The 21,821-nt window shown below is 44.4% G+C and overlaps 1 protein-coding gene across 5 annotated transcripts in view; it reads right to left on the minus strand.

The window, feature by feature from the left end:
* Nucleotides 1–378: 378 nt before the first annotated feature.
* mmy (UDP-N-acetylglucosamine pyrophosphorylase mmy) overlaps nucleotides 379–21,821 on the minus strand; it is a 73,323-nt gene continuing 51,880 nt past the window's right edge. For 2 of the 5 annotated variants that reach the window (XM_089542808.1, XM_089542815.1), the window contains 11 exons: nucleotides 19,127–19,249; nucleotides 16,615–16,778; nucleotides 14,500–14,704; nucleotides 13,129–13,288; nucleotides 12,375–12,563; nucleotides 10,702–10,895; nucleotides 10,094–10,228; nucleotides 9,226–9,411; nucleotides 5,129–5,170; nucleotides 1,462–1,534; nucleotides 379–848 (listed from right to left, as the gene is read on the minus strand). In XM_089542808.1, the coding sequence (XP_089398934.1) occupies nucleotides 747–848; nucleotides 1,462–1,534; nucleotides 5,129–5,170; nucleotides 9,226–9,411; nucleotides 10,094–10,228; nucleotides 10,702–10,895; nucleotides 12,375–12,563; nucleotides 13,129–13,288; nucleotides 14,500–14,704; nucleotides 16,615–16,778; nucleotides 19,127–19,249 (1,573 nt within the window). In that variant the 3' untranslated portion in view covers nucleotides 379–746. Of the gene's footprint in view, nucleotides 849–1,461; nucleotides 1,535–5,128; nucleotides 5,171–9,225; nucleotides 9,412–10,093; nucleotides 10,229–10,701; nucleotides 10,896–12,374; nucleotides 12,564–13,128; nucleotides 13,289–14,499; nucleotides 14,705–16,614; nucleotides 16,779–19,126; nucleotides 19,250–20,642; nucleotides 21,397–21,821 lie in introns of those variants that run through there. The other 3 variants (XM_089542803.1, XM_089542798.1, XM_089542810.1) reach the window with 3 other exon arrangements.

Raw genomic sequence — 21,821 nt, forward strand, 5'->3', positions numbered from 1 at the left:
TCATGAAATCTCCCATACTTGCTGTATTGCTTTCTCAATAAATCTAGGATGCTGACATTCCACTGTCAAAAACTTGATTCACTGCAACAATTTTCATTAAAATAGCTTCCAAAATGTAGAAAGACCTTGCCAGACACAGGAATCCCTTCATGCCTAGGACATAGGATAAGACATAGGAGATAGGAGTAGAAAATATGAAGAAATGAGCTGTTCGATATTTGCAGAAAAGCCAGTACATTCTTTATCTACTTCAACCTTGTTTCTCTACCTACTCCAGTCAACAGCACCTTACTACAGGAAACCTTTTTCACACCGCTCTCTCTCAAATTCCAGCACCGCCCACACAGGCACCACAAAATCAAAGAAGCAAGCCAGACAATCACATCAGCATTATTTTATTTCTGCAACAGGCCTTCCTTCTCAGCAGGGGTGGGGCTTATGTACAGCTGTCAACTATTTACAATGTGCTTGTGTCCCACTTTGCTCCTGTAGCTGGCTGCAGCACACAGGCCTGCCTGCCAACCATCGCTGTAGACCGCACCGAAACAGCACCAACACACGGGGCATGGAAAGCTGGTCCCAAAACCAAACAAAATCGGCCCCCAAGCAGTCCAAACAAAGCGTGGCAGCTAAGAAAAAGAAAAATGGAAAACAACAAAGCTACCCCAGAGTGCTGGAGTCCCCACTGCGCTCCTTTCGAATGTGGATTGACGTGTGCTTTCGCAGCTGGCCCACATATATTCGGCTCAGTCCTTTCGCGTTCCATTCTGGAAGATGAGTTCCTCTTCAGGGCTGCTCAATAGGACTGGAGGCACAAATTTCTTGTCTTTCACGTAGTCTTCCAGGCCCTGGAATGTCAGGCATTTCCTTACTGACACAGCATCAGAGAAGAATTAACTGACAAAAATTAAATGGCAGGCAGCAAGCCATAAGCAAGTGGTAGGAGCAAAGGAAATCAAACTGAACATAACCATAGCAGTCATGTATGCTGATTTACAGTATGTGACTTCAGTGGTCACTTGAGTAGCAATTACCCGGTATTTTGGTTGCTTGGACTAACCGAAGGCTCCCTTGGAATTGCTACACTCAGGGTCTATGTTCTGGCATGCAAGCGATGTACGGAGACTGATGCCAGATAAAATTTCTCATGACAGCATCCATCTCCATCCCCCTCATGTCGTTTTTTTTATTCAGTGTGTCCAGGTGCATCTTGTACGCATGTACCATTTTACTGTACAAAGTATAGCCAAAGAAACAAACTCTGGCATTAGAAGAATGAAAAACTAAGAGTTAAGCGGGGTCTGTGGTTCACAACTTTAGGACCAAAAATAAATTTAAAAACAATGACATGCCAGGCCACTCCATCTCGCCTCTTGCTGCTTTGTAAATTGCAAAGGTTCTGCTGTAGTGAACTGAATTCCCACATCAGTAAAACAATAAAAAGTGCACAGGAAAACATACCTCGCCATCGTAGGAAATCAGTGGAGAAACCTCACAGGCAACGGGGTGTTCGTACTTGAGATCCTCCTTTTGACTGGAGTGAGAAAAACAAATTCTTCATAAATAATATGGCCGCGGTCATCATGAAACCGACTGCAACCAACACTACATAACGTAAGCTCACATGACTACACAGTGCAAACTGGCCTCAAAAAGCACAAAGCAGAGGCTCTATATAAATACGAAGAGAGGCCTACATTTAAGCACTGCTGTATTGCACAGCCATATTTGATGACAGGATTGAGACAATAGAAGCTCACCAAACAAGCCAGAACATGTACAGCCTTCACCAAAAATATGCAGGCCCCAGATTAAGTTTCCAGCACACATAGTGACCTGTGTATTCTTGAAAAAAGGTGCACAAGAGTAGAAGGGCAAAAGAAATTTGTTAACCCTATATTAAGGGGGGATGCTACCCAAAAAGTGAACTTTGAACCGCTTGCTTGATTTCTTTGAAACTTGCAAATATCACTGCTGGGACCACCTCTGCCAAATTTTATTATTCAGCAGGGGGCTTGTCTTGAACATTGTAGTGTTTAAAATAAAATGGGATGATTTTAAATCATGTCAGTCTATTTTTCTCATCTCCTGTTTCTTCAGTAAACTTTCAGCTTAGAAAAACTATCATTCCAATATTACTTGATAATATTGGTATTGTAGCAGGTTTTCTGGAGCAAAATTTTATGAGGAACACAACTGTGCGCTCAGTTTGTCTATTTTTTACCTTTTCTCGCACTAAAAAATGACTTTAAAAAAATTGACGTAAAATGAAAATCTAATGTCATTCCTTATATGGTATCATTCTTTCAAAATATAGGAGAACTAAGCAAAATAATTCCACAGTTGTATGCTCTGGACATTCCCAATGCCCCATAACACAAAAAATTAAAAAAATTACCCTTATTTTTCAAACAATAGTTTTCCTAAGTAAGCATAGTCATCCTTGGCATAAAGGCTGCATAACCTGCTTCATACTTATTCTAGAATAATTAAATTTGGCAGAGGTGGTCCCACTAGTAATATAAACTAGCCCCACAAGTTTCAATGAAATCGAGCAATTGGTTCAAAAGTTCACTGTTTAGGGTAGTGTCCCCCTTAAATTATGGCAACTGTTCAAAAAAAAAAGCTAGGTGAAAGTAAAACTAAGTAATATTTAAAGAAACACAAAGGGCAACTGCATGCAATTTATTTTAAGTACAAAAACCAATTCTATGGCCCTTTCTGGCTAGGTTTACCTTTGTCCAGCGGCAAAAGATACATTTATTGCAGAGAAACTTGCTTTTGAAAATCTTCCCGTCACTCATTTCAAACTCTTTACATCGACACTGTAAAGGACTGAGCGATAACCATTTACGAGCGAATGACAGTATAACCTAACCTCCAAGATAGGCGTTAAAGCTTCATCGACACACTGCAATTTACTTGTGAGATCAGCCAGTGATGATAACGTCTGTATTTCACTGTTTTTTCCTGCCAAAAAAAAAATGTTCAGTTTTCGGTGATATCATTCCCTTTGAAGTTACAATGTAGTACTCTATAAACTAACCTCAGGCCCTTTAAAGTTGCCAGCTGCATCTACAGGTAACGTGCACAGGCACCACTTCTGATCTCAGCCTCTCAAATGATAAGTACAAAAATAAAGTATAAAGCTTCAATGGCTATTCTGAAACAAGACAACCTTGGTACAAATAGTGCATACATAGGGACTGTAGCACAGCCTCACAACGGTGAGCCACAAAAATTTTCCTGGCATCTGGCATATGCCCCAGATGATAATGTACGACATAAAGAAAGATCTTCAGATCAGATCTTTTTCTTGCACACGCAACAAATTAACACTACTAGTTCCCTCAATATCCTGCACTACGCAAACACCCCTACTTATAATATAGGACGTGCCTCTACATGCTAGGAGTCTTATCACATGTCAGTTGTGACGGCCTTGCACGGCAAGACATCTGGGTGTGAGAGTACACTGTGGAAGAAGTGCTACTTTTCCGGAGAAATATTTCAGCCTAACTACTGCTTCAGAATCCAAGTGTTCTTACAATAGAACACACCTGGAAATTTATCTGCTCCCTGTGCTCCCTGTGAAGTAAATCCAAACTGGCTTTGTACAAAAGTTTAAGTAAAAGCAAGTGTTGACAGATGGAAAAATGCAAATTAGGGTTCTTTCTTGTCATTATTACCCTCTGTACTGTGAACTAAGCTGTGGAACACTTTTCTGAAAAAAAAAAAAAAACATTAAATACAAGTGAGGACACAAAAGTAGCACTTCTGCCACACATACCAACTCAGTCTCTCACAACTGGCTAACCATGTATGCCACAAAGCATATCACATTGAGAAGGATGTGGAGAACAGTTTCTAAACTTGTCCAGCATATGACAATACAGAAAAATCAAGTGACCAGACAAGAGCACACACCCCCTGCTAAGCTGTGACATGAGAAGCACAGAGAAAATCAGCAACAAGAAAATAAACTACACCCAGCCTGATGTTGCTACTGCAGAGGAACCCGCAGCAAAAAGAAAGTTCTGACCTTGCTATTCAAAGCGCAAGCTTCATTAAACATTGATTTGTCTAGTAGCTCTCTTATCTTCATATTTTCCTTGCAGAGTAACCCCATGAGCTGTTACAGCCCGTCATATCCTCAATATCTTGTGGGTATCATCCACAGAAAAAGACACTGCATGCAAAGTCACATGACCCACCATCACCAGTGACCACATGACCTATTTAACTGTCGTCACAGTTAAATAAGCTCTCAACTGAACACCTGACCACATTCTTTTTCTCACATTTTTTCCACATTCTCCTTACATATACAGCTCATGCCAGCACTCGTGTCACATTATGTAAACACCCCAATAAATTTTTTTGCTTCAGCCAGTCCACCACACAGTTTCCCACTTAAAGGTGCACTGAAGAGGAATCTGAACTTGTCTTTTTGCCGCGGGAACTCGATCTACACGTTCCGAGCTTTCTTAGAAACTGCGATTTACTGCCCTGTGTGGCCGATTTCCCCAATTAAATCGAATTAACTTCCGGCTCCCGCCTTTCTTTTTTGAATTCTGCCTCGTATGGTGGGCGGAGTCGACCAACGCGTGGAGCGCCTTTCACTCAGTCCCGTGGCGGCTTGCCGCTCTGCCATCAGCGGAGTAATACGTAGTAGTCCGTAGTAGCAAATAGTCCGCGCATATTTTTATTTCTTCGGGCTTATTTTGTGGCTATATTAGCTGCGAATGAAACTATTTATTCACTGAAACCTAAAAAACAAAATAAAGCGAAAGCAAAGCCGCCACGGGACTGGGTGAAAGGCGCTCCACGCGTTGGCCGACTCCGCCCACCGTACGAGGCAGAATTAAAAAAAAAGGCGGGAGCCGGACGTTAATTCGTTTTAATTGGGGAAATCGGCCGCACAGGGCAATAAGTCACTGTTTCTAAGAATGCTAGGAACGTGTGGATCGAGTTCCCGCGGCAAAAAGACATGTTCAGAATCCTCTTCAGTGCACCTTTAACGCATAACACCAAATCAGTCCTTTCGCCTGAATCACAAAGCAGACCGAACAACAGCCTAGACAGCCTCTGTTTTTAGGGTCATAGTTGCAAAGTCGCATAGCAGTACCTTTTATGGTCACCGTGGCCATTCTCAGTTTCCTCCGCACTGCTGAACAAGGGTGGGGAGTGGGGGAACGGGTGCGTGCAAAAAGAAATGCATGCTGTATTCAGCTAGGGTGCAGAACATGCCACAAAACTCAGGGACATGCTTGGATGGCAGTCAGGCCTTCCTTTATACCTGTCACATGGGCGTATAAGAAAATACGTTGGCTAGGACTTCTCATATATTTTCAGGAAATGCAAGTGTTTATTCAATGCTAGTGTTCTGAAGCGTGAAATGCTTTTAAGCTTTCTTTTAAACCACAGGAAATGCTAGCAAACAATCTCTATGAGAGCCAGAGGAAACCAAATGGAAGACAGAATTCAAAACAATGCTAAAAAAAAATCTGTTCTCCTCGGTAAGTAACCCTGGAAATCGGTGGTTATGCCTGCCAAAAGTGGACACCAGCGCGTTTCTATGCATAATGTGCATTATGTACAGCTGTGCAAAAACTTTAAAATTGCAAAAGTTCATTTAAAATATACTCAAACTACTAACATGTAAATTTTGTACAATGTATTTATGTAAAGGTTAAACTATAGTGGTGTGCAAGCCTACAAAAAGTTCACAAGCATTTTTCAAGAAAGGCTTTCTAAAAATTCTTGAAGTTGCATTAATCAGTGCAACATATGGATATCTCGAAAAAATATCCAGTCTTTGCTCAGAGGTGTGCCCATGATGATTCTATCCAGTACAAAATGCAGCAACATCCGGCGATTTTTTTTTCCTCCGCCCATGTGACAGGATTGCAGTACTAGAGTCTACACCAGAGAACGGCAAAAAATCATCTCAAAAGACAGAATCGAAGCAGAAAAAAAAGGCAGCCACAACAATACAAGCATAAAAGAAAAGCATAAAGGTGATTGATTGATTGATTGATTGATTGATTGATTGATTGATTGATTGATTGATTGATTGATTGATTGATTGATTGATTGATTTGAAATGCACATCTGGCTCTATATTTAAAACTGTTCGCATACTGCGAAAGGTAAGCAAGGAGCACACTTGGAACAACTGTCAAACAGGCCAATTTAGTGTCTTTTCAAAGAGTGCGCTCAGCACCATCGAGTGCCACTGGGATCATGCAGTGCCACATACATTAGAAAGTTTGGGAAAGCGGTATTTTCTTGCTTTTCTGGGACGAAGCTATGTTCCCACCTGCTATGATCTTGTAACATGAGTGCAGTATTTAAAGCTACCGAAATAAATAAAAACAACACCAGCATGAACATCTGACAAGGTCTGGAGAAGGAACAGGATGGGAATGGGAATTTGTACCATTCCTATTCTGAAGCTATCCGTTGTAGCTGTAATAGTCAATGCAACTCTGCAGGGCCAACAAATATCAAAAGCTAAGACGAGCTAGGAACAAGTCGTATACTAATGCCATGTATCTATTTCTCTTTGCATAAAGTGGGCTAATCATGAACACTGGTAACACTTCGTAGAAACATTTAATATGAAGATCTGCATAAAATTACCAACATTCTGATCTTCAGCTGCACCTTACTTGCCATCAAAGCAGAACTTTCAATGCTGTGAAGTCGGGGCCCTAACAAAGAGATTTCAGACTGATTGAACTTGCTCAGCACAATCAACGAAAAGTGTGCGGATTGCAAGTGTCGGTAGGCACCCCTGCAAAGCTACTTGTGAATGACACAGGCACCGGGCGACACAGGAACCGGGCGACACTGGCACCGGGTGACACTGGCACCCAGCGACACTGGCACCCGGCGACACTGGCACCCGGCGACACTGGCACCCGGCGACACTGGCACCGGGCGACACTGGCACCGGGCGACACTGGCACCGGGCGACACTGGCACCGGGCGACACTGGCACCGGGCGACACTGGCACCGGGCGACACTGGCACCGGGCGACACTGGCACTGCATGACAGTAGCTCGTAGTGACACTCACTCGTCACAACACTAAATTTGCCTGACACTTCACAATGCAAGCAGATAAAAGTATGTTACACAAACTAAAAAGCCTCTCGCAAGCGGGTGCTTATAGACAAGATGCGAACAGATGATGCGTGAAGACAATGACAATGTTCGAGCTAGGAAATACAGAATCTGAAGCAAACCATGCATTCATAACTGCTGTGCAATGCATTGCATGCGGTGCAGATTACAATCTACCTCACTACTTCTTGCAACAGAATGGGAGTTACGAGTGAGGTAATGGCTTTCAGATAAATACGGTTGACTCATGAGTGAGTGAGAACAGCCTACTTATGGAAGATGTCACCTCATACATTTAGCTTCTGCTCCACCGCAATAAGTAGTGAGATAAAGGACAGGACTGCTCAGTATCATAGCCAAAGTAGAGGCAATTAGTAGATGAATGCATGCTTCAACAAAGATCACCTGACACGCTAGACATTGGATGACATTTCAAGCAATAGGTCTGCCCTGTCTTATATGTGCGCAACCTACTATGTACACTGTACTGATGAGCATGGATGGTGACCAAGGAAGAGCATTGCTTTGACTAATGTAGGCAACATTTCAAGTAAAAAAATGATCCCTGCCTTAAACTGAGGGTCTATGATAAGATGAAAGTACAGTGTTTTAATTCCAATCTACAAGTTCACCAATGCACTCATGATGCACAAATTAGAAATAATATTACGTGAAGCAATACTTTAGTCAGGATTAGTTGGTTCAGTACCTAGCTGCACACTAATTTTGGTTTTACTGCCAGCTCACGCTGAACTTGTAAGCTGGCAGGAAATAGACGTAGTCAGCTACGTCTGCTTTGAAGCTGTGTGCCAGTTTTTACAGCTGCGTCAGAATGCTGCCACCAATGAGCGTAATCTGCAGCCATATAAGAAGTCAGAAAACCACAGCACGAAAGGCAGATGAGATCCACAGAGACTTAATGCCTGCCTGAATCAGCCAGAATGCTCTCTTTTCAACAGTAGCTCAGCAATATATCTGATCACAAGGCAGAACACTTGGTAAAGAACCTTGCAAAAACACTTGGTCTGCAGCCTTGAAAAGTAGTGTAAAGCAAATGCAGAAAAAAGAGCACATAACATGGCACAGCATCAATGATTCAAAATATGTAAGCCTCTGTTACCAAGCCCATCTTTCAGTGATGAGGATGAGTCAAAATATTTATAAGGCTAGAAGGAAAAAAAGGGCACGTGGACCTAATTTTATAAAAACAGAGCAACTTATCTGAATCATTAAGCCGAGAGGATATGCACGCATGAAATAATGTTTGAGAAGGGTAACCAATAATTCCTGCTTGGTATACATAGCAATTTATAACCTACTGGGTTTAACTAGGATCGATCAACAAACTCAGTTCCATGCATTACATTATTCACATCACTAGCTCCAAAACAATGTGCAAACCATGTGCGTCGCTACGCACAATTTCCTGCAAGCAATTTTTGCAGTTCATCACGTGCCAAGAAGACAATGTCTGCGACAGCACATTTACAATACAGCCACTACCTCACTGCCTTTCTGTTTGCACTTATAACTAAAAGTACAGTTGCTGTATTTAAACTCCACTTAATGCCCATTTTACAGCTCGACGTCAAACTACATAGCAGGTTAGACATGACACCTGTCTGTAGATGACCATACACAAGTTCAAACGAGCAACATACTCTAAATGATCACCCAGTTAAATAATTAACTACAAGTGTGCTTCACTGGACTAGATAGGTTACGACTGTATCATGCAACCTTACTTCGAACCTCTTAACATGACTCTTCAACAGCTCCCAGAAATAAATTAATTTTGAGCTTCACTGTAAATGTCCGCAGTGCTTCCTTTGGGTATTTCAGTGCATAACGACAGCTGCAATTCAGCGGCCTGACATGTTCTGTGCTCTTTGGTCTGCATTCTGTTTGTAGCATCCAAAAGGAGCACAAAGCACCTACCTGGCAATGCTTTCATGTCAACAAGGGATGTCAGCTGTTTAACAAGCGAGCAGACACAAGAAAGAGGCAGCGGCAATCACTTGCACGATACAACCACTGACAGAGACGAAGAAAATAAAAGCAGCAGCCGCACCCACACAGACTGGTATGTCTGACCTGGGAATCAGGGAAATGGGGCAGCCGTCCTCGTCCACCAGTTTGCCGCCGGCGCTCAGGATGTAGCGGTGGTGCAGGCTGTACAAGGCATGGCGCGCTGTGCTGGGCGTGTCCTTGGCGGCCCCCTCCGCGTTCTTGAGGGGCGAGAACTCATCCTCCCGAAGCACTTCCCACACAAAGAAGTTGCTGCAGAGATACGACAGAGAAGACGAGCGTGATTGGGTGCAGGGTATAAAAGTTGCGCCGTTTCATGCAACTCTCCTCAGTGGAGTTCACAAAGCCTGTCCTAATTGATCTAGAAGGGTTAACTCAGACACAAGAAACGATGCTCCAGTTTCTGCCTTAAGACACATTTACAAAACCAGACTGCACCAACAAAATAATACGCATTTTTTTTTTTTTTTTCAGAGTGCCATGGTGACCACTAGCAATTACATGCATAGCCAAGGGGTTAGGCACAATCTATGTAGATTGTTTTGACAATCACCAAATGTGCTCAACACTTTGCCTCCATCAAGTTTTATTTGTGACTAGCAAATATAGTTCGCTTTCGAGGCCGCTGTACCTCCACTGCCCGACACCACCACCCACAGGGCTTTTGCGATAGAGGTACTCGCATGCTGCAAGTCATTTCGCGGCGACAACTACAGAAGGCGGGGGTGCTAAAATTGTGAAAACAATGCACGAATGCAGCCTAGCTGGTAATGATCCACGTAAACACTGAACTGCTGAGGCACACAACAAGCTGACAGAGTAATGCATCGTGTTGATGGCATCTCCCAGCAAATGCAGCTCCAGCAAGCGAGGAACCTAAGACCTTGCAGCCATTAGTATGCATGCATGTCACAAATTCGAAGCGACAACTCACTCAGCATACTCGAAGACGTCAAAGACAAACATCTCAAGCTTGATGCCGTTCGGTTTTTCTGGCTTGACAAGCTCTCCATGGTCGTTCACATGAGGAATCTTCTTCTTGGCCACGTGGTACTTGAGACTCGTCCCTCTGCACCACCAGGAGATGAACAGAAGAAGAACAATGTCACAGATCAAATGAATTGGCCGACTCAAAGCAATATTTATTTTTGATTGCTCTATGGCCTGTTAACGTTATGGGGCAGGGGTTGGGAAGCATAGCAGATGCTGGGAAAAAACTCAGAAGCCTATCCTCAATTTCACCTGGACCAGGAGGATGCGATTTGCGCACAGACTTCTTTTCTTACAAAGTAAATACACACTGCACTAACAAGCTCAAATATCAAAACAATATCTGGGTACATCTTCAGTAGCAGTTTATGAATTGACCAGTTGCGTCTTTCATATATCACTGACACTATACTTGAGGGCCTGCTTATGATCAGAAAGCAGGGGAAGGGATGGGGCTTGGACGGGTTTGGCTGAAATGTACAAAGCCCATGACAGTGCCATTTACTCATATAACAGTTATCACCCAAAGAGAAGACAGTCAGTTGTCCTTACGCAGACACTCGCTTCAGGAAGTCCAGGGTGAAGAAGTGGTTGCAGATGGAGCCCGCGTTGAAAGTGAGCCTACCATCGGGGTTGCGCCGCTGTGCTGTGCGCAGGGACACCTCGCTGTACTCCACCACCTGGAAGCGACCCTTGACCCGGCAGACAACCCCGACCGCCTCAGTCGGGAAGGCCTTCTCCACCACCTATCGGAAAAGGGCGCCCAAGAGGAGGAAGTGGCCGTTGAAAGACAGGAGTGCCAGCTCCCATCCCTAATCTCTCATCACTAATCTCTCATCACTAATCTCTCATCACTAATCTCTCATCACTAATCTCTCATCACTAATCTCTCATCACTAATCTCTCATCACTAATCTCTCATCTCTAATCTTGCATCACTAATCTTGCCTCACTAATCTTGCCTCACTAATCTTGCCTCACTAATCTTGCATCACTAATCTTGCATCACTAATCTTGCATCACTAATCTTGCATCACTAATCTCGCATCACTAATCTCGCTTCACTAATCTCGCATCTCACATCAATAATCAATTATGGTTGATTATGAACTTTTAATAAAGGAATGTTTTGGGATACCAGGCCCACGCTGCTGTGGATGGCTGGTAGATTGAATTTAACAAGGTACACAAATGACAGCTTTCATACATCATACAAGCAGCAATTTTAACATGGTACATATATTTTAACATTTCACTGCCATTGAAATGGCCAGGTTTGAACCCACAAACCTGTGTTCGGTAGTCAAATGCCGCAGCAACAGAGTGATATCAACAAAGACAATCATGTGCAGAACATAATGAACTACTACATAAAAGATTCAGCCAAAACATGAAAACTAAACTGCAGAGAGTCTACCTGGTAGTGACAAGGTATTTTGCATCTGCAACCAAAAACAGGCACACAAACGCGCACGGTAATAGGCTTCAAAAACAACAATGCCTCCCTTCACAAAACATTAAAACTTAGTGCAACCAAGATGAAAGGATGCCAAGATAGCACTTTTTAAAGATGTTTTGTTTTAATAAATCCATTGTTGACCATGATACAGAGGACAATTCAGCAGAGAAGCTGCCCTTATAAACAGCATACATAGAAGAGGGTGGCAGTGCACTAGAAGTCCAAGCAACCTTATTTCAGCTGACTTTTCAGTGGATTTAACTTCTACTGGCATAGAAGAAAAGAAACATGACAAATCATTTTACTGAGAAAAATTACTTTGCTAGACAACAATGCAAAACTGGCGCTCCTGAATCACTATGTAAAATAACAGTAAAACAACAAGCGGAATCACGGATAACTAGCAACATGAAATAACCAGTTACATTTTACTAAGGATGCAGAACAATTTGTTAGAGCCAACTGCAGGGAAGTTAAAGCTAACTCAAGAGGTACGAAATGCACAGATTTTTAAGAGAGGCCTTTAAGGGGAACTACTATAAGTTTCCTCTATTGTGTCCATCACTGCATTACAAATCATTTCTACACAGATTAATTTAATTACACTTCCTGACATTGTAACACCGTTACTATGCTTGCACTTAATAATAAACGTCCACATAAACTGTTTAAATTTTTCATATGAGTTCATACACGGACTGGTGAACTTCTACGAGTGAACAGCGCTTAAATACCTGGAGTGAATGGGCAAGATCTGGAGACGCACCTTTGCAGCGCAGTCAGCCCCATTGGTGACGCAGTAGCCCACAAAGGTGGGGTCGGCCATCTTGACGAGAATGTTGTCTACACAGTAGACATGGATGTAGCTGACACCCCGGCGCTCCATGTCAGCCAGGATGCCCTTCCTCTGCAGCACGCTGTAGAGGCCACCGTTGCCATCCGGAGACATCGACACCTGCAGGCAAAATCACACCAGACCAATGGACAAAACACCCCAGGCCTACCTTCTCGGCGCATTAAGCTCCCTCCTTAATGTATGCGACAATGGTACATTTTACTTAAGCAGTTAGAATTTATAAAGCCGAAACGTAAGAATTTTCTCGCAGGTGTCTGGTGTCCGATGTGAGATAGGGGAAGGGAAGAGGAAGTCAAGGGAGAAGGAAGACACAGGGTGAAACTAATAAGGAGGTGAGGAGGTGAAAAGAGCGGGGTGACCAGGCACAAGGTGAATGCTGGGAAGGGGAAATGAGGTGAAATAGGAAAAGCAACAAAGAGCATAAAGAGCAGAGGACGCTAACCTTGGGAAGTGGGGAAGCAAGCCGCGAGTGGGGAGCGAAAGGATGTATGCATGCCGTTGCTCAACAGGTGCGACTTTTCAAGCATTTCAGAGAAAAAAGGTCAACATAAACATAGATTTCAACGAGTTGACTATAATACGCGAGAATTTGTGAGCCCAAGAATGCTACTCGGTATAGGAAGTATACAAAAGCACATGCCATCTGGAACTAATAGTTACACACCTTGTAGGGAGTCTCGAGGATTATCTTCCCATCGAAGGTGAAGGCGGGCATCATGTTCTGCTCAAACACGACCAGGCTGTCCTCCTGAAGGCCAAAGAAGTCGTGCTTGGCAAAGAACTCCAGCGTGGGCTCCTTGGTGTGCTCGCTGGTCATAATGTACCTGGGCAAACAGAGAGAGAAGACCTGAACACACATCTCAATACATATCTCAATACACATCTGACTCTAGCTGCACAGCACAGAGTACCACATTTGCTTAAAGGGATACTGAACCAAACTTTTGGAGCTGCTCTTTTGCATGTAAACAAGAGCATGACTGCTAAAATTGATAAATATGACAAGCATTTTAGCGAAAAAGGCGGATAACATGCTTTTTTTCGCGATTTATTGCCGTATCGTTGCACCTGGCGGTCGCCTGTGGAAGCTGCGACTAGACGTCATTACACCCGCGCACCCACCGTTCCCGCAGAAGCACGATTGCCATCGCTACTCGCGGCTTTTCCCATGTCTGTCATCTGCTCACGGCGTACACAGATATGTCAAAATGTTAATCGATGCTCTCTACATACCATAACCGTATGCACGCTTACGTCCGCTAAATGCAGCTACTTTCTCCGGACCTTATGCCATTTCTAGCATTCTCACTTTTAAAACAGAAGAGCGGCGATGTTCAGACTAGTGGCGCCATCTGGTGGTTAGGAGGGGAAGCATTGTTGTCAACAAACCGACACCCCTTTTAGCCTAAAGGAGGCAGAATCGTCACTCTAAATAAAAAATAAAGCAAATTTATTACTCGTAAGTTTTCTTATGGGCGACAGGAGACGAAGCAAAAGACCGGTGGCCCATTTATGGCCAGTGAACGCGCTGAAGAAGCCAATAACGACGCAACCAGTCCAAAGCAAGGTTTCATGCATCGAAGGGCGCCGCCATATTTGTCGCCGCGGGAGGGTGCCATGACGTCACGCTCTTCACCTCGCACTGGCCAGGAGGGCTTGGCGCGCGCTCATGAAACATCAAAAATAAAACCATCCGCTGAAAAATGTGCGCAGTGACGACTAGATTTCGGTGTAATCACATTCCGAGAATCTATTTTCAGCGTTTTTGTTCAATTTTCAGATTTTGCTTCAGTATCCCTTTAAGTGCAGCACAACTATGATTATAACACGAGAGCTGCTTTTGCCACTGAGGAACAGGAAAACGGATCCAGTTATTCAATATTGAGGCAACTAACAAAAAAGGTGATTTTTAACTTCGATAATCAGTACAAAGCTCTCGTTACATTCGAATAGACGTCATTCTGCCTCTGTCACTCAGTGGTTCAGAAACAGGATCCTGCTGTACTGCAGCGCGATATGCGAGTGCGATACTCACCAGGGAATGTTCCCCCGCTTGCCGGTCACCTCCTGTGCCAGCTGGGTGAGGCGGCACAGCCGCTCCCCCTGCAGCTGGTAGAGGGTCTTGTGCGAGGGCAGGCCCACATCGTACATCCCCTTGGGGTAGGGCACACCCAGCCGGGTGCCCTGGCCACCGGCCAGAAGGAGTGCAGCCACCTTGCCCTCCGACACCAGCCGCAGACCTGGTCGAAAGGGAGCAAGGCAAAGTTTTGGTTTACCGGGTTTAACGCTACGAGGGACACCGCAGTGGAGGGCTTCGAACAATTTCCGGGTTCATCATCATCATCAGCCTGACTACGCCCACTGCAGGGCAAAGGCCTCTCCCATATGTCTCTCCAATTCACTCTGTCCTTCGCCAGCTGCGGCAACTGTATCCCCACAAACGTCTTAATCTCATCCACCCACCTAACTTTCAGCCGCCCTCTGCTACGCTAGCCTTCTCTTGGAATCCACTCTGTTACCCTTGAGGATCAGCAGTTATCTTGCCTTCACATTACATGCCCTGCCCAAGCCCATTTCTTCCTCTGGAGTTTGACTAGGATGTCATTAACCCGCTTTTGTTCCCTCATCTACTTCGCCCACTTCCGGTCTCTTAACACTACACCTATCATTTTTCTTTCCACAGCTCGCTGCGTTGTCCTTAACTAAGGCTGAGCTCTTTCAGTTAGCCTTCACGGGCTAACGGATTTCGGGGTTGCTGGGCACCAAATGGCCCAGCAAACCATGCCTCCAATTCTATTCTTCATATATGGGCTTCATTCCCCATGTCGAGTCTCTTTTAGACTGGCTGCCCTCAAAAAATTTCCAGCATCATTCTTGTGTCCCCTTCTGGTATAAACATTCCTTTTCATGGTTCCTCTCCTCAGACAGCATGCATCCACAAGCACTTTGGCAGCACAGTGCAACGTGGCAAAAGAAGCTGTCATTGGGAATCAACGTCAGTAATAACACTCGTGACACTTAACAACAGCATTCCCATTTTTCAAATCCCACTACTCTTTTTACACAGTTTTACCAAATTGTGTAATATGTGGATAAAAGGTCAAAAAAAAAAAGGCCACATTTTGTAAGCGAATGTATTTACCACAACAAATGAAACCCTATGCCCACTTGAGACAAGTATGAAGCACATTGTGAATGTGTCCCTTTCACAGCTTGCCTAGATGGCTCTTGATGGCCAGAAGAAACACTGGAATTTCCAGCAATGACATGCCACAGTGCTGACAGTGACAACTGACATCAAAGAAGGGAGTCCCCTGCACAGTTATTTCTGTCATGCCTGGAATAATGATAGCACCGCTTTGTCTCTCAGCATTACAGGACAGCAATATTGAAGGCTTTTTTTTAGTGCAAAAGTACTAATCCAGAGGTCCAGAGCCTAGCAAGATCGTCTACTGTACGCTTGTGCACCTTGGGAGCATAGAAAGAAAAAAAAAAAGGCAGAAAAAGAAATCGCATCAATATCCACGACTGGGAGTCGAACCCGTGGTGAAGCGAACCGATCAGCTTCAAAGGCCGCTGTCTGAGACCACTATGCTATCGCCACAGCCGAATATGCCTCGTGTTAGACTGCACCACACTCTCGCTCTATGCATTGCAGAGCGTCATCTTCTTCAACTTCCACCTGCTATGTCTGGTGGCACTTCCCGCTCATCGTCGTCTTCTGTGTGGCACAAATCCATCTTTTCGCACTGATTCGAATGTACCAAGCATTCTCTGTAATGTTTTCTAAATGTCTTGGGATGCTACAAGACCACTGGTCTTTGAACAAACGTAAGAGTCTAGCTCCACAAAATTTTTAACATAAAAAGGCCATGCTAGGTGGTGCTTTAATTTGCTGGTGCATTAAATTACAGTAAAAAGGCACACTGCAGGCTAGGGAAAAATGGCCTTCAATAACCCCTGCTACTGCATAGCACTATCCACATAAAAGACCAATTTTTCAGCCAGGGTTATGTAAAAACAGTCACGCTCCAAACCTAGCTTCAAGCCAGCAGGCAACAGGCACACAGACCAGCTTTCAAAGCTATGCCAAGTTCCAAGCAAGATTTAACAGAAAGATGCAAAGGCATCACAAGCTCAATCTTCCCACCTTCGTTGCGATAGGCCTCGAGCTTCTCAGGCGAGCAACGGGACACAGAGCCCTGCCTGTCGGCAGGAATGGGCTCCAGGAGGTCGTCCAGACTTCCGGGGTCGCCAGCCCCACCATCTGTTGCCTGCTTGAAAGCTACCGAGGTCCGCCCAAAGTCGATATACCTGCATAGTACATTCAAATGGTCTATTTACGACGGCTGCAGAATGCCAAGGGAAGAAAGAAAAAAATCTGCTGCAGGCCTAGTCAGAACTGTTGTGAGCTACCGTCAGGTACAAATGAAGTACTAAGCAGCAAGTGTCCCTCAGAGGAAGTCCTCCAGCCAGTGACATTGCAATTAATCAGTGCAATTAATCACAGATTAACCAGATCAGCTAGATTAACCTAGACAGTCAGCGGACACCACTGGCTGCATATAGGCATTCGCTGCTTCGTTCTTGAGGTGTATCCGACTATAGTGTCTGAGCTAAATTTGAGAAAAATCAAAATTTGGGACAGCTCCATCAATCAACATTGTGCATGCACAAACACATTCCATGCACCTCACAACAGGTTGATAATTGAATTAATCACCTGATGTGTGCGTAAGTTGAAACCTAGCATATAGAATACAGGTATAATAATCGAGTTATGCTAAATTAAGCATACAGGCTTCTAGCCAGCCATTCAGCCACGTAGATAACAATGAATGTGGCTATAAAATGATGAAACTGGCATTCTTCTGTGCAATGAAAAGTGCAATCAATTACACGATAAAGACAAAAAAGTTAAGCTCTTTGAATTCACCTTCACTTTGAATTAGCAGTCCTAGCATACAATATGAAATAAGTAAGATCCACTGAAATGATGTTAGCAACCAAGAAATGATCTTGTAGCTACTGAAAAAAAAAAATGGGGGGGGGGGGGGGGGGAGAGGGTTAAAATATAATCAGCCCCAAAGCTCTCATCTAATAGGCAGGGCTAGAGCGACAGTAAGAATATGCCCTGTGCATGTAACAAATGATATGGCGGGGCTATAAACACTAAACTACCACTACCCAGTGTATGTTGAGTCACACAAAAGACTGATACCTCTGTTACAAGCAAGACTCCAAACACTACTACTAATGGTAGAGAGAAACTCTTTTTTGCAGGGCACTCAGTCATGTAACGCTGTCGGCACGAGGATGAGATAGGAAGAAAATGATGATTCAGTTTATACGGACAGTTTCATCACTCAGAGCAACTCCACGCTTCTTTCAGCTGAACTGCTGTTTTGTTCACGCTCGAATTTCGCACACAGGAGGCATTAGGTGGCCAGTTTCATCGTTACTACGCTTTGGTGAGGCACTTGCATGATTCTGTCGGAAAGAATAGAGAGTATGTATGGTCTGTGCTGACACTGGACTAAGAAAAGCTTTCCCAACAACTGTAGCAGCAGCAGCAGGATGAAAGCACATAATGCAAAATGGAGGTTCATTCTGTCCAAATCAGGCAGGTACCCCTTCTCAAGGCTAAAACTGAAACAAACTAAAAAAACTGACTGCGAAAGGACACCTCTGTGTGAAATTTCACTGCAAAAAAACCAGCGGTTTAGCTGGAAGAAATATTCTAGGAGTAGCTTGGAGCAATGTAACAGCCTATAAATTTGACCATAATTTTATAAGGAAATAATTTAGACTTTATGCCAGTGAAACCTGTTGGCATAAGTCAATCCAGTGCTGCACACTATAATGGTTGCATTCAAACCAGCTTGCTTAATTCCAGCATTCGGGAAGATGCACCTGGACAGTTACATTACACCAAAACAAACACCACAGGAAAGTTCATTTATGAATGTAAGTCAGAGAATAAACTTTGCAAGGCATTACTGTCCATGCATTAATATCCTCAAAACTTTTCATTTGTTTAGAAACATAAATATAGAAAAAACTCCTGGCAACACTACCTGCGCCTGAGCGAACTTGTATGACAATAATAAACTGCATGTCGGTTATGTTGGCTCAAGTATGTCAACGTAACCAGATAACCAGAGGCCTGTGCTGTTAGCTAAGCCAACACAACCATATCAAGAGAAAAATATAGCCTCTATCATGACATGTAGCCCTAAAAACCACCCACCAGGCTTTTTAAAAAGAAGTCGCCGAGTCAGTAAGGTTACAGCAAGTCAGTAAGGTTACACTGAAGTTGGTTTAAACATGAAAGAAAGATGCATCTATATGAAAGTGAAACAGAGCTGGATTGATCTATAGATCCTAAAGTTCACGTTGTCGAAGAAATAGTTTTTACCATCTCATTTGTGCCGTGCAACTTTAATGCTGCACAACTCTGTGCAACGCCCCGTGTCTCAAATGCCACTTTTTGCCGCACATGTCCAGTAAAGCACGACAGAGAGACAGTGACCCCTTTCCAGGCCAGACACCCAGTCCAACAACCTTGCATGGTGTGTCCAACAGTGCTCTCCTCTCGGGCTTGCCAGGAGTCACGTGGAGTCAAGTTCTGCCAAAACAGAAGCACACGACTCGCCAGTCACCTCAGATCGGTCATCAGCTGGCACCTCTGCTCCTCCGTGAGCTGTGGCCAGAACTTGAGCAGGTGCTCCTGCCCGTGCGCCTCGAGCGACGCTCGCACCTCCTCAAACTCGGCATTGGTGTATCTGAAATGGGAACGAGGAAACGGCGGTGAGTAATCACTGTGTGCGGTGCAACTTCTGGAGTGGTTCCCCGCACTCCGCTGGAGAGCCCGAGATTGTGTGTCAGCAGGAACGCTGGAGAGAGATGCTGCCAAAGCGGATGCTTGCTCGAGAGCCTCTTTATCAGGGTTGTTTGCAGAACGTTGCAAACCATTGGCCACGTGCACCACCTCTTAGCATATTTATAGGTCATTACTAGGAACGGGATGTTGGCAAAAGGGCAAGTTTTATCTGCACTGTTTGCGCTGCGTTTTTCATATCCGCCTGGGCAATCCACTTTCCTCCAGTTCTCTTCTCTTTAATTAGAACCGAATCTGCCATTGCATTCCAAGAATTCCATGACTTCCATGATGTTTGCTCAGTAGGAGTAGATTTAGTGTCCTTGCTTTTCAAGGTTAAGACAAAGAAAATCTGCTGCCTTTATAAATACAAGTCAAGTGTTTCCAGTCTCATATTCAACTGGCAGCGCACTTAAAACCGCATTCCGTCTGAGATGAACTTCAGAAACCTGTTGCAGCTGAGATGAACTTCCGAAACCTGTTGCAGAAGAGCTGGATAGTTCTAGCCCAACAGATTAATTGAATATTAATGCTGTACTAAAATTTAATTTGAAATTACTTAATCGGTTTAGTGTAAGTGCATATAAAAATACGCCAAAACAGCAGATGCTGGAAACAAGCTCATTAGTACTATAACATTGTGGTTAGCATGCCAGTCTGGGTCTATCAAATCGGCACCTACGCACATAAATGCCATATCAGGCTATGTCACACAGTAATCAATGCAAACACAAGTTCTGTAATGGGCACACAAATACCATACATATAATGCAAGAAAGTGGGTATCGATTAAACATTTTTCAATCAGATTATTCCACTAGGGGTTCATAAATTTGCATCGCCATGTTTTGAAACCACTCGTACACAGAACAGCTCCACTATTTCAGACGTTTTCTTATCCACCATCTCTTATTGTCTGCTACAAGCAGCAGTGTCCCAGGCCAATTAATGGCTGCATATCCCAGGAATTAAGCGGGAAGTTCTGTCTTTATTACTTTTTTTTCTGCTGTAAAAGCAATGCCATATCCAGCTTGTCACAAGCAAGATCAACAAGATGTGCATCTAAGGTGAGCATTCTGTGGCCACAAAAACAAAAGTAAACAAATAAATAAAGAAAAAGAAAAACAAGAAAGAGAACCAAGTAAACGAACTATTTTTTTTTTTTTTATCAAGGCTGACACAAGTGTTTCAAATACAACCAACGTTTTACGATCAGCGACCTATCTATAAACTGCGCACGTACAAACAGCGCTCGCAGACGAAATTCCGCGAGCATCGACACGTCAAAATTCACGTACGGTTTCGGCGTGCGCCAGTCATCATCGTCCACATCCACAGTCCGCGCAGTCAGCACGCGCTCGAATCGGCGACCGCGCACGACGTAGAGACTCATCGCTGCGTCTTCGCAACACGGTGACTGCTGCCGCGGCAAGGAAGCACTGAGGACGGCAAATATGCTCCAACTACTACTGCAGGCTCGAGCGATGCCGTGTCGCTGGGTCAGGTCAACACGAGTGCCGCCGCGATTACGGAGACGAGCAAGACTCGAGAGCAGCAGCGGCGGCGTTACTCAGCGAGCGCTCTGGCGGGCGACGTGGAGAAGGGGCGTCGTCCCAACCCAAAGCAGCCAACACGTCGCTTATCACGAGCAAGTGAGCGCGCGCGCGATCACACACACACACACACTGCTCGGCGCAAGCCAGCGTGGCGTGGTTGCGTGCGGAAGCGATTGGGTGATTTTTTCTTCTCCCTTTTCTTTTGTTTTCTTTGCAGTTTGGACGCGCGCCTGCGCGCGCGGCTGTGTTTACGTTGTAGTGATGAGACAAAGCTGCGGAGAGTCAGGCGCGTGTCAAAGAGAAAGGCACAAACGGGCAACACACTTGGGCCTGAGAGATAGTGGAAACTGAAGTATTGATTAACCGTGGCGGTAGCACACAGGCACTCGAAGCTTGGACACTAGGAATCTCAAGTGGTTGGAAAGATGTCACAAAACGACGACGCCGTCCGCCATCCTCCACACGTTTCACGCCTCGCGGAAGCAGACGACCCAGAGTTGCGGGGCCGCCTTCTGGAAATCTTCCGTGCCTGACTAACGACAAACCGCCGGGGAAAAAAAAAATAAAACAATAAGCGTTATGATATAACACTGGCTAGTAAATGCTCTAGCTGATTAACCCCCAAAAGAGGAACTTTCTTTCTGGCAAGTAAATATCATAGAGTTTCTTACTATTACCTAGAGGGAAAGCTGGCGGCCCGTCTATGGGAGTTTGCATGGCGACCCCTCGAGACCACTTCAGCCACCATGGGCGCTCAAAGCATCATGGGGCGGTGAGCTACTTGTTGCGGAACTGCAACTTTTGGCCAAAAAATAATAGAAAAATAAAGCTGTTTGATAACTACAAACGTCCTAACATTGAAAATCTTGTCTAATGATTGCAACAAACGAGCAGAAAAGCATTTAAGTGCAAAGTTTGCCC

Source organism: Amblyomma mixtum, chromosome 1 (genome assembly GCF_055824585.1).
Source record: "Amblyomma mixtum isolate Tamu chromosome 1, ASM5582458v1, whole genome shotgun sequence".
Lineage (NCBI taxonomy): Eukaryota > Metazoa > Arthropoda > Arachnida > Ixodida > Ixodidae > Amblyomma > Amblyomma mixtum.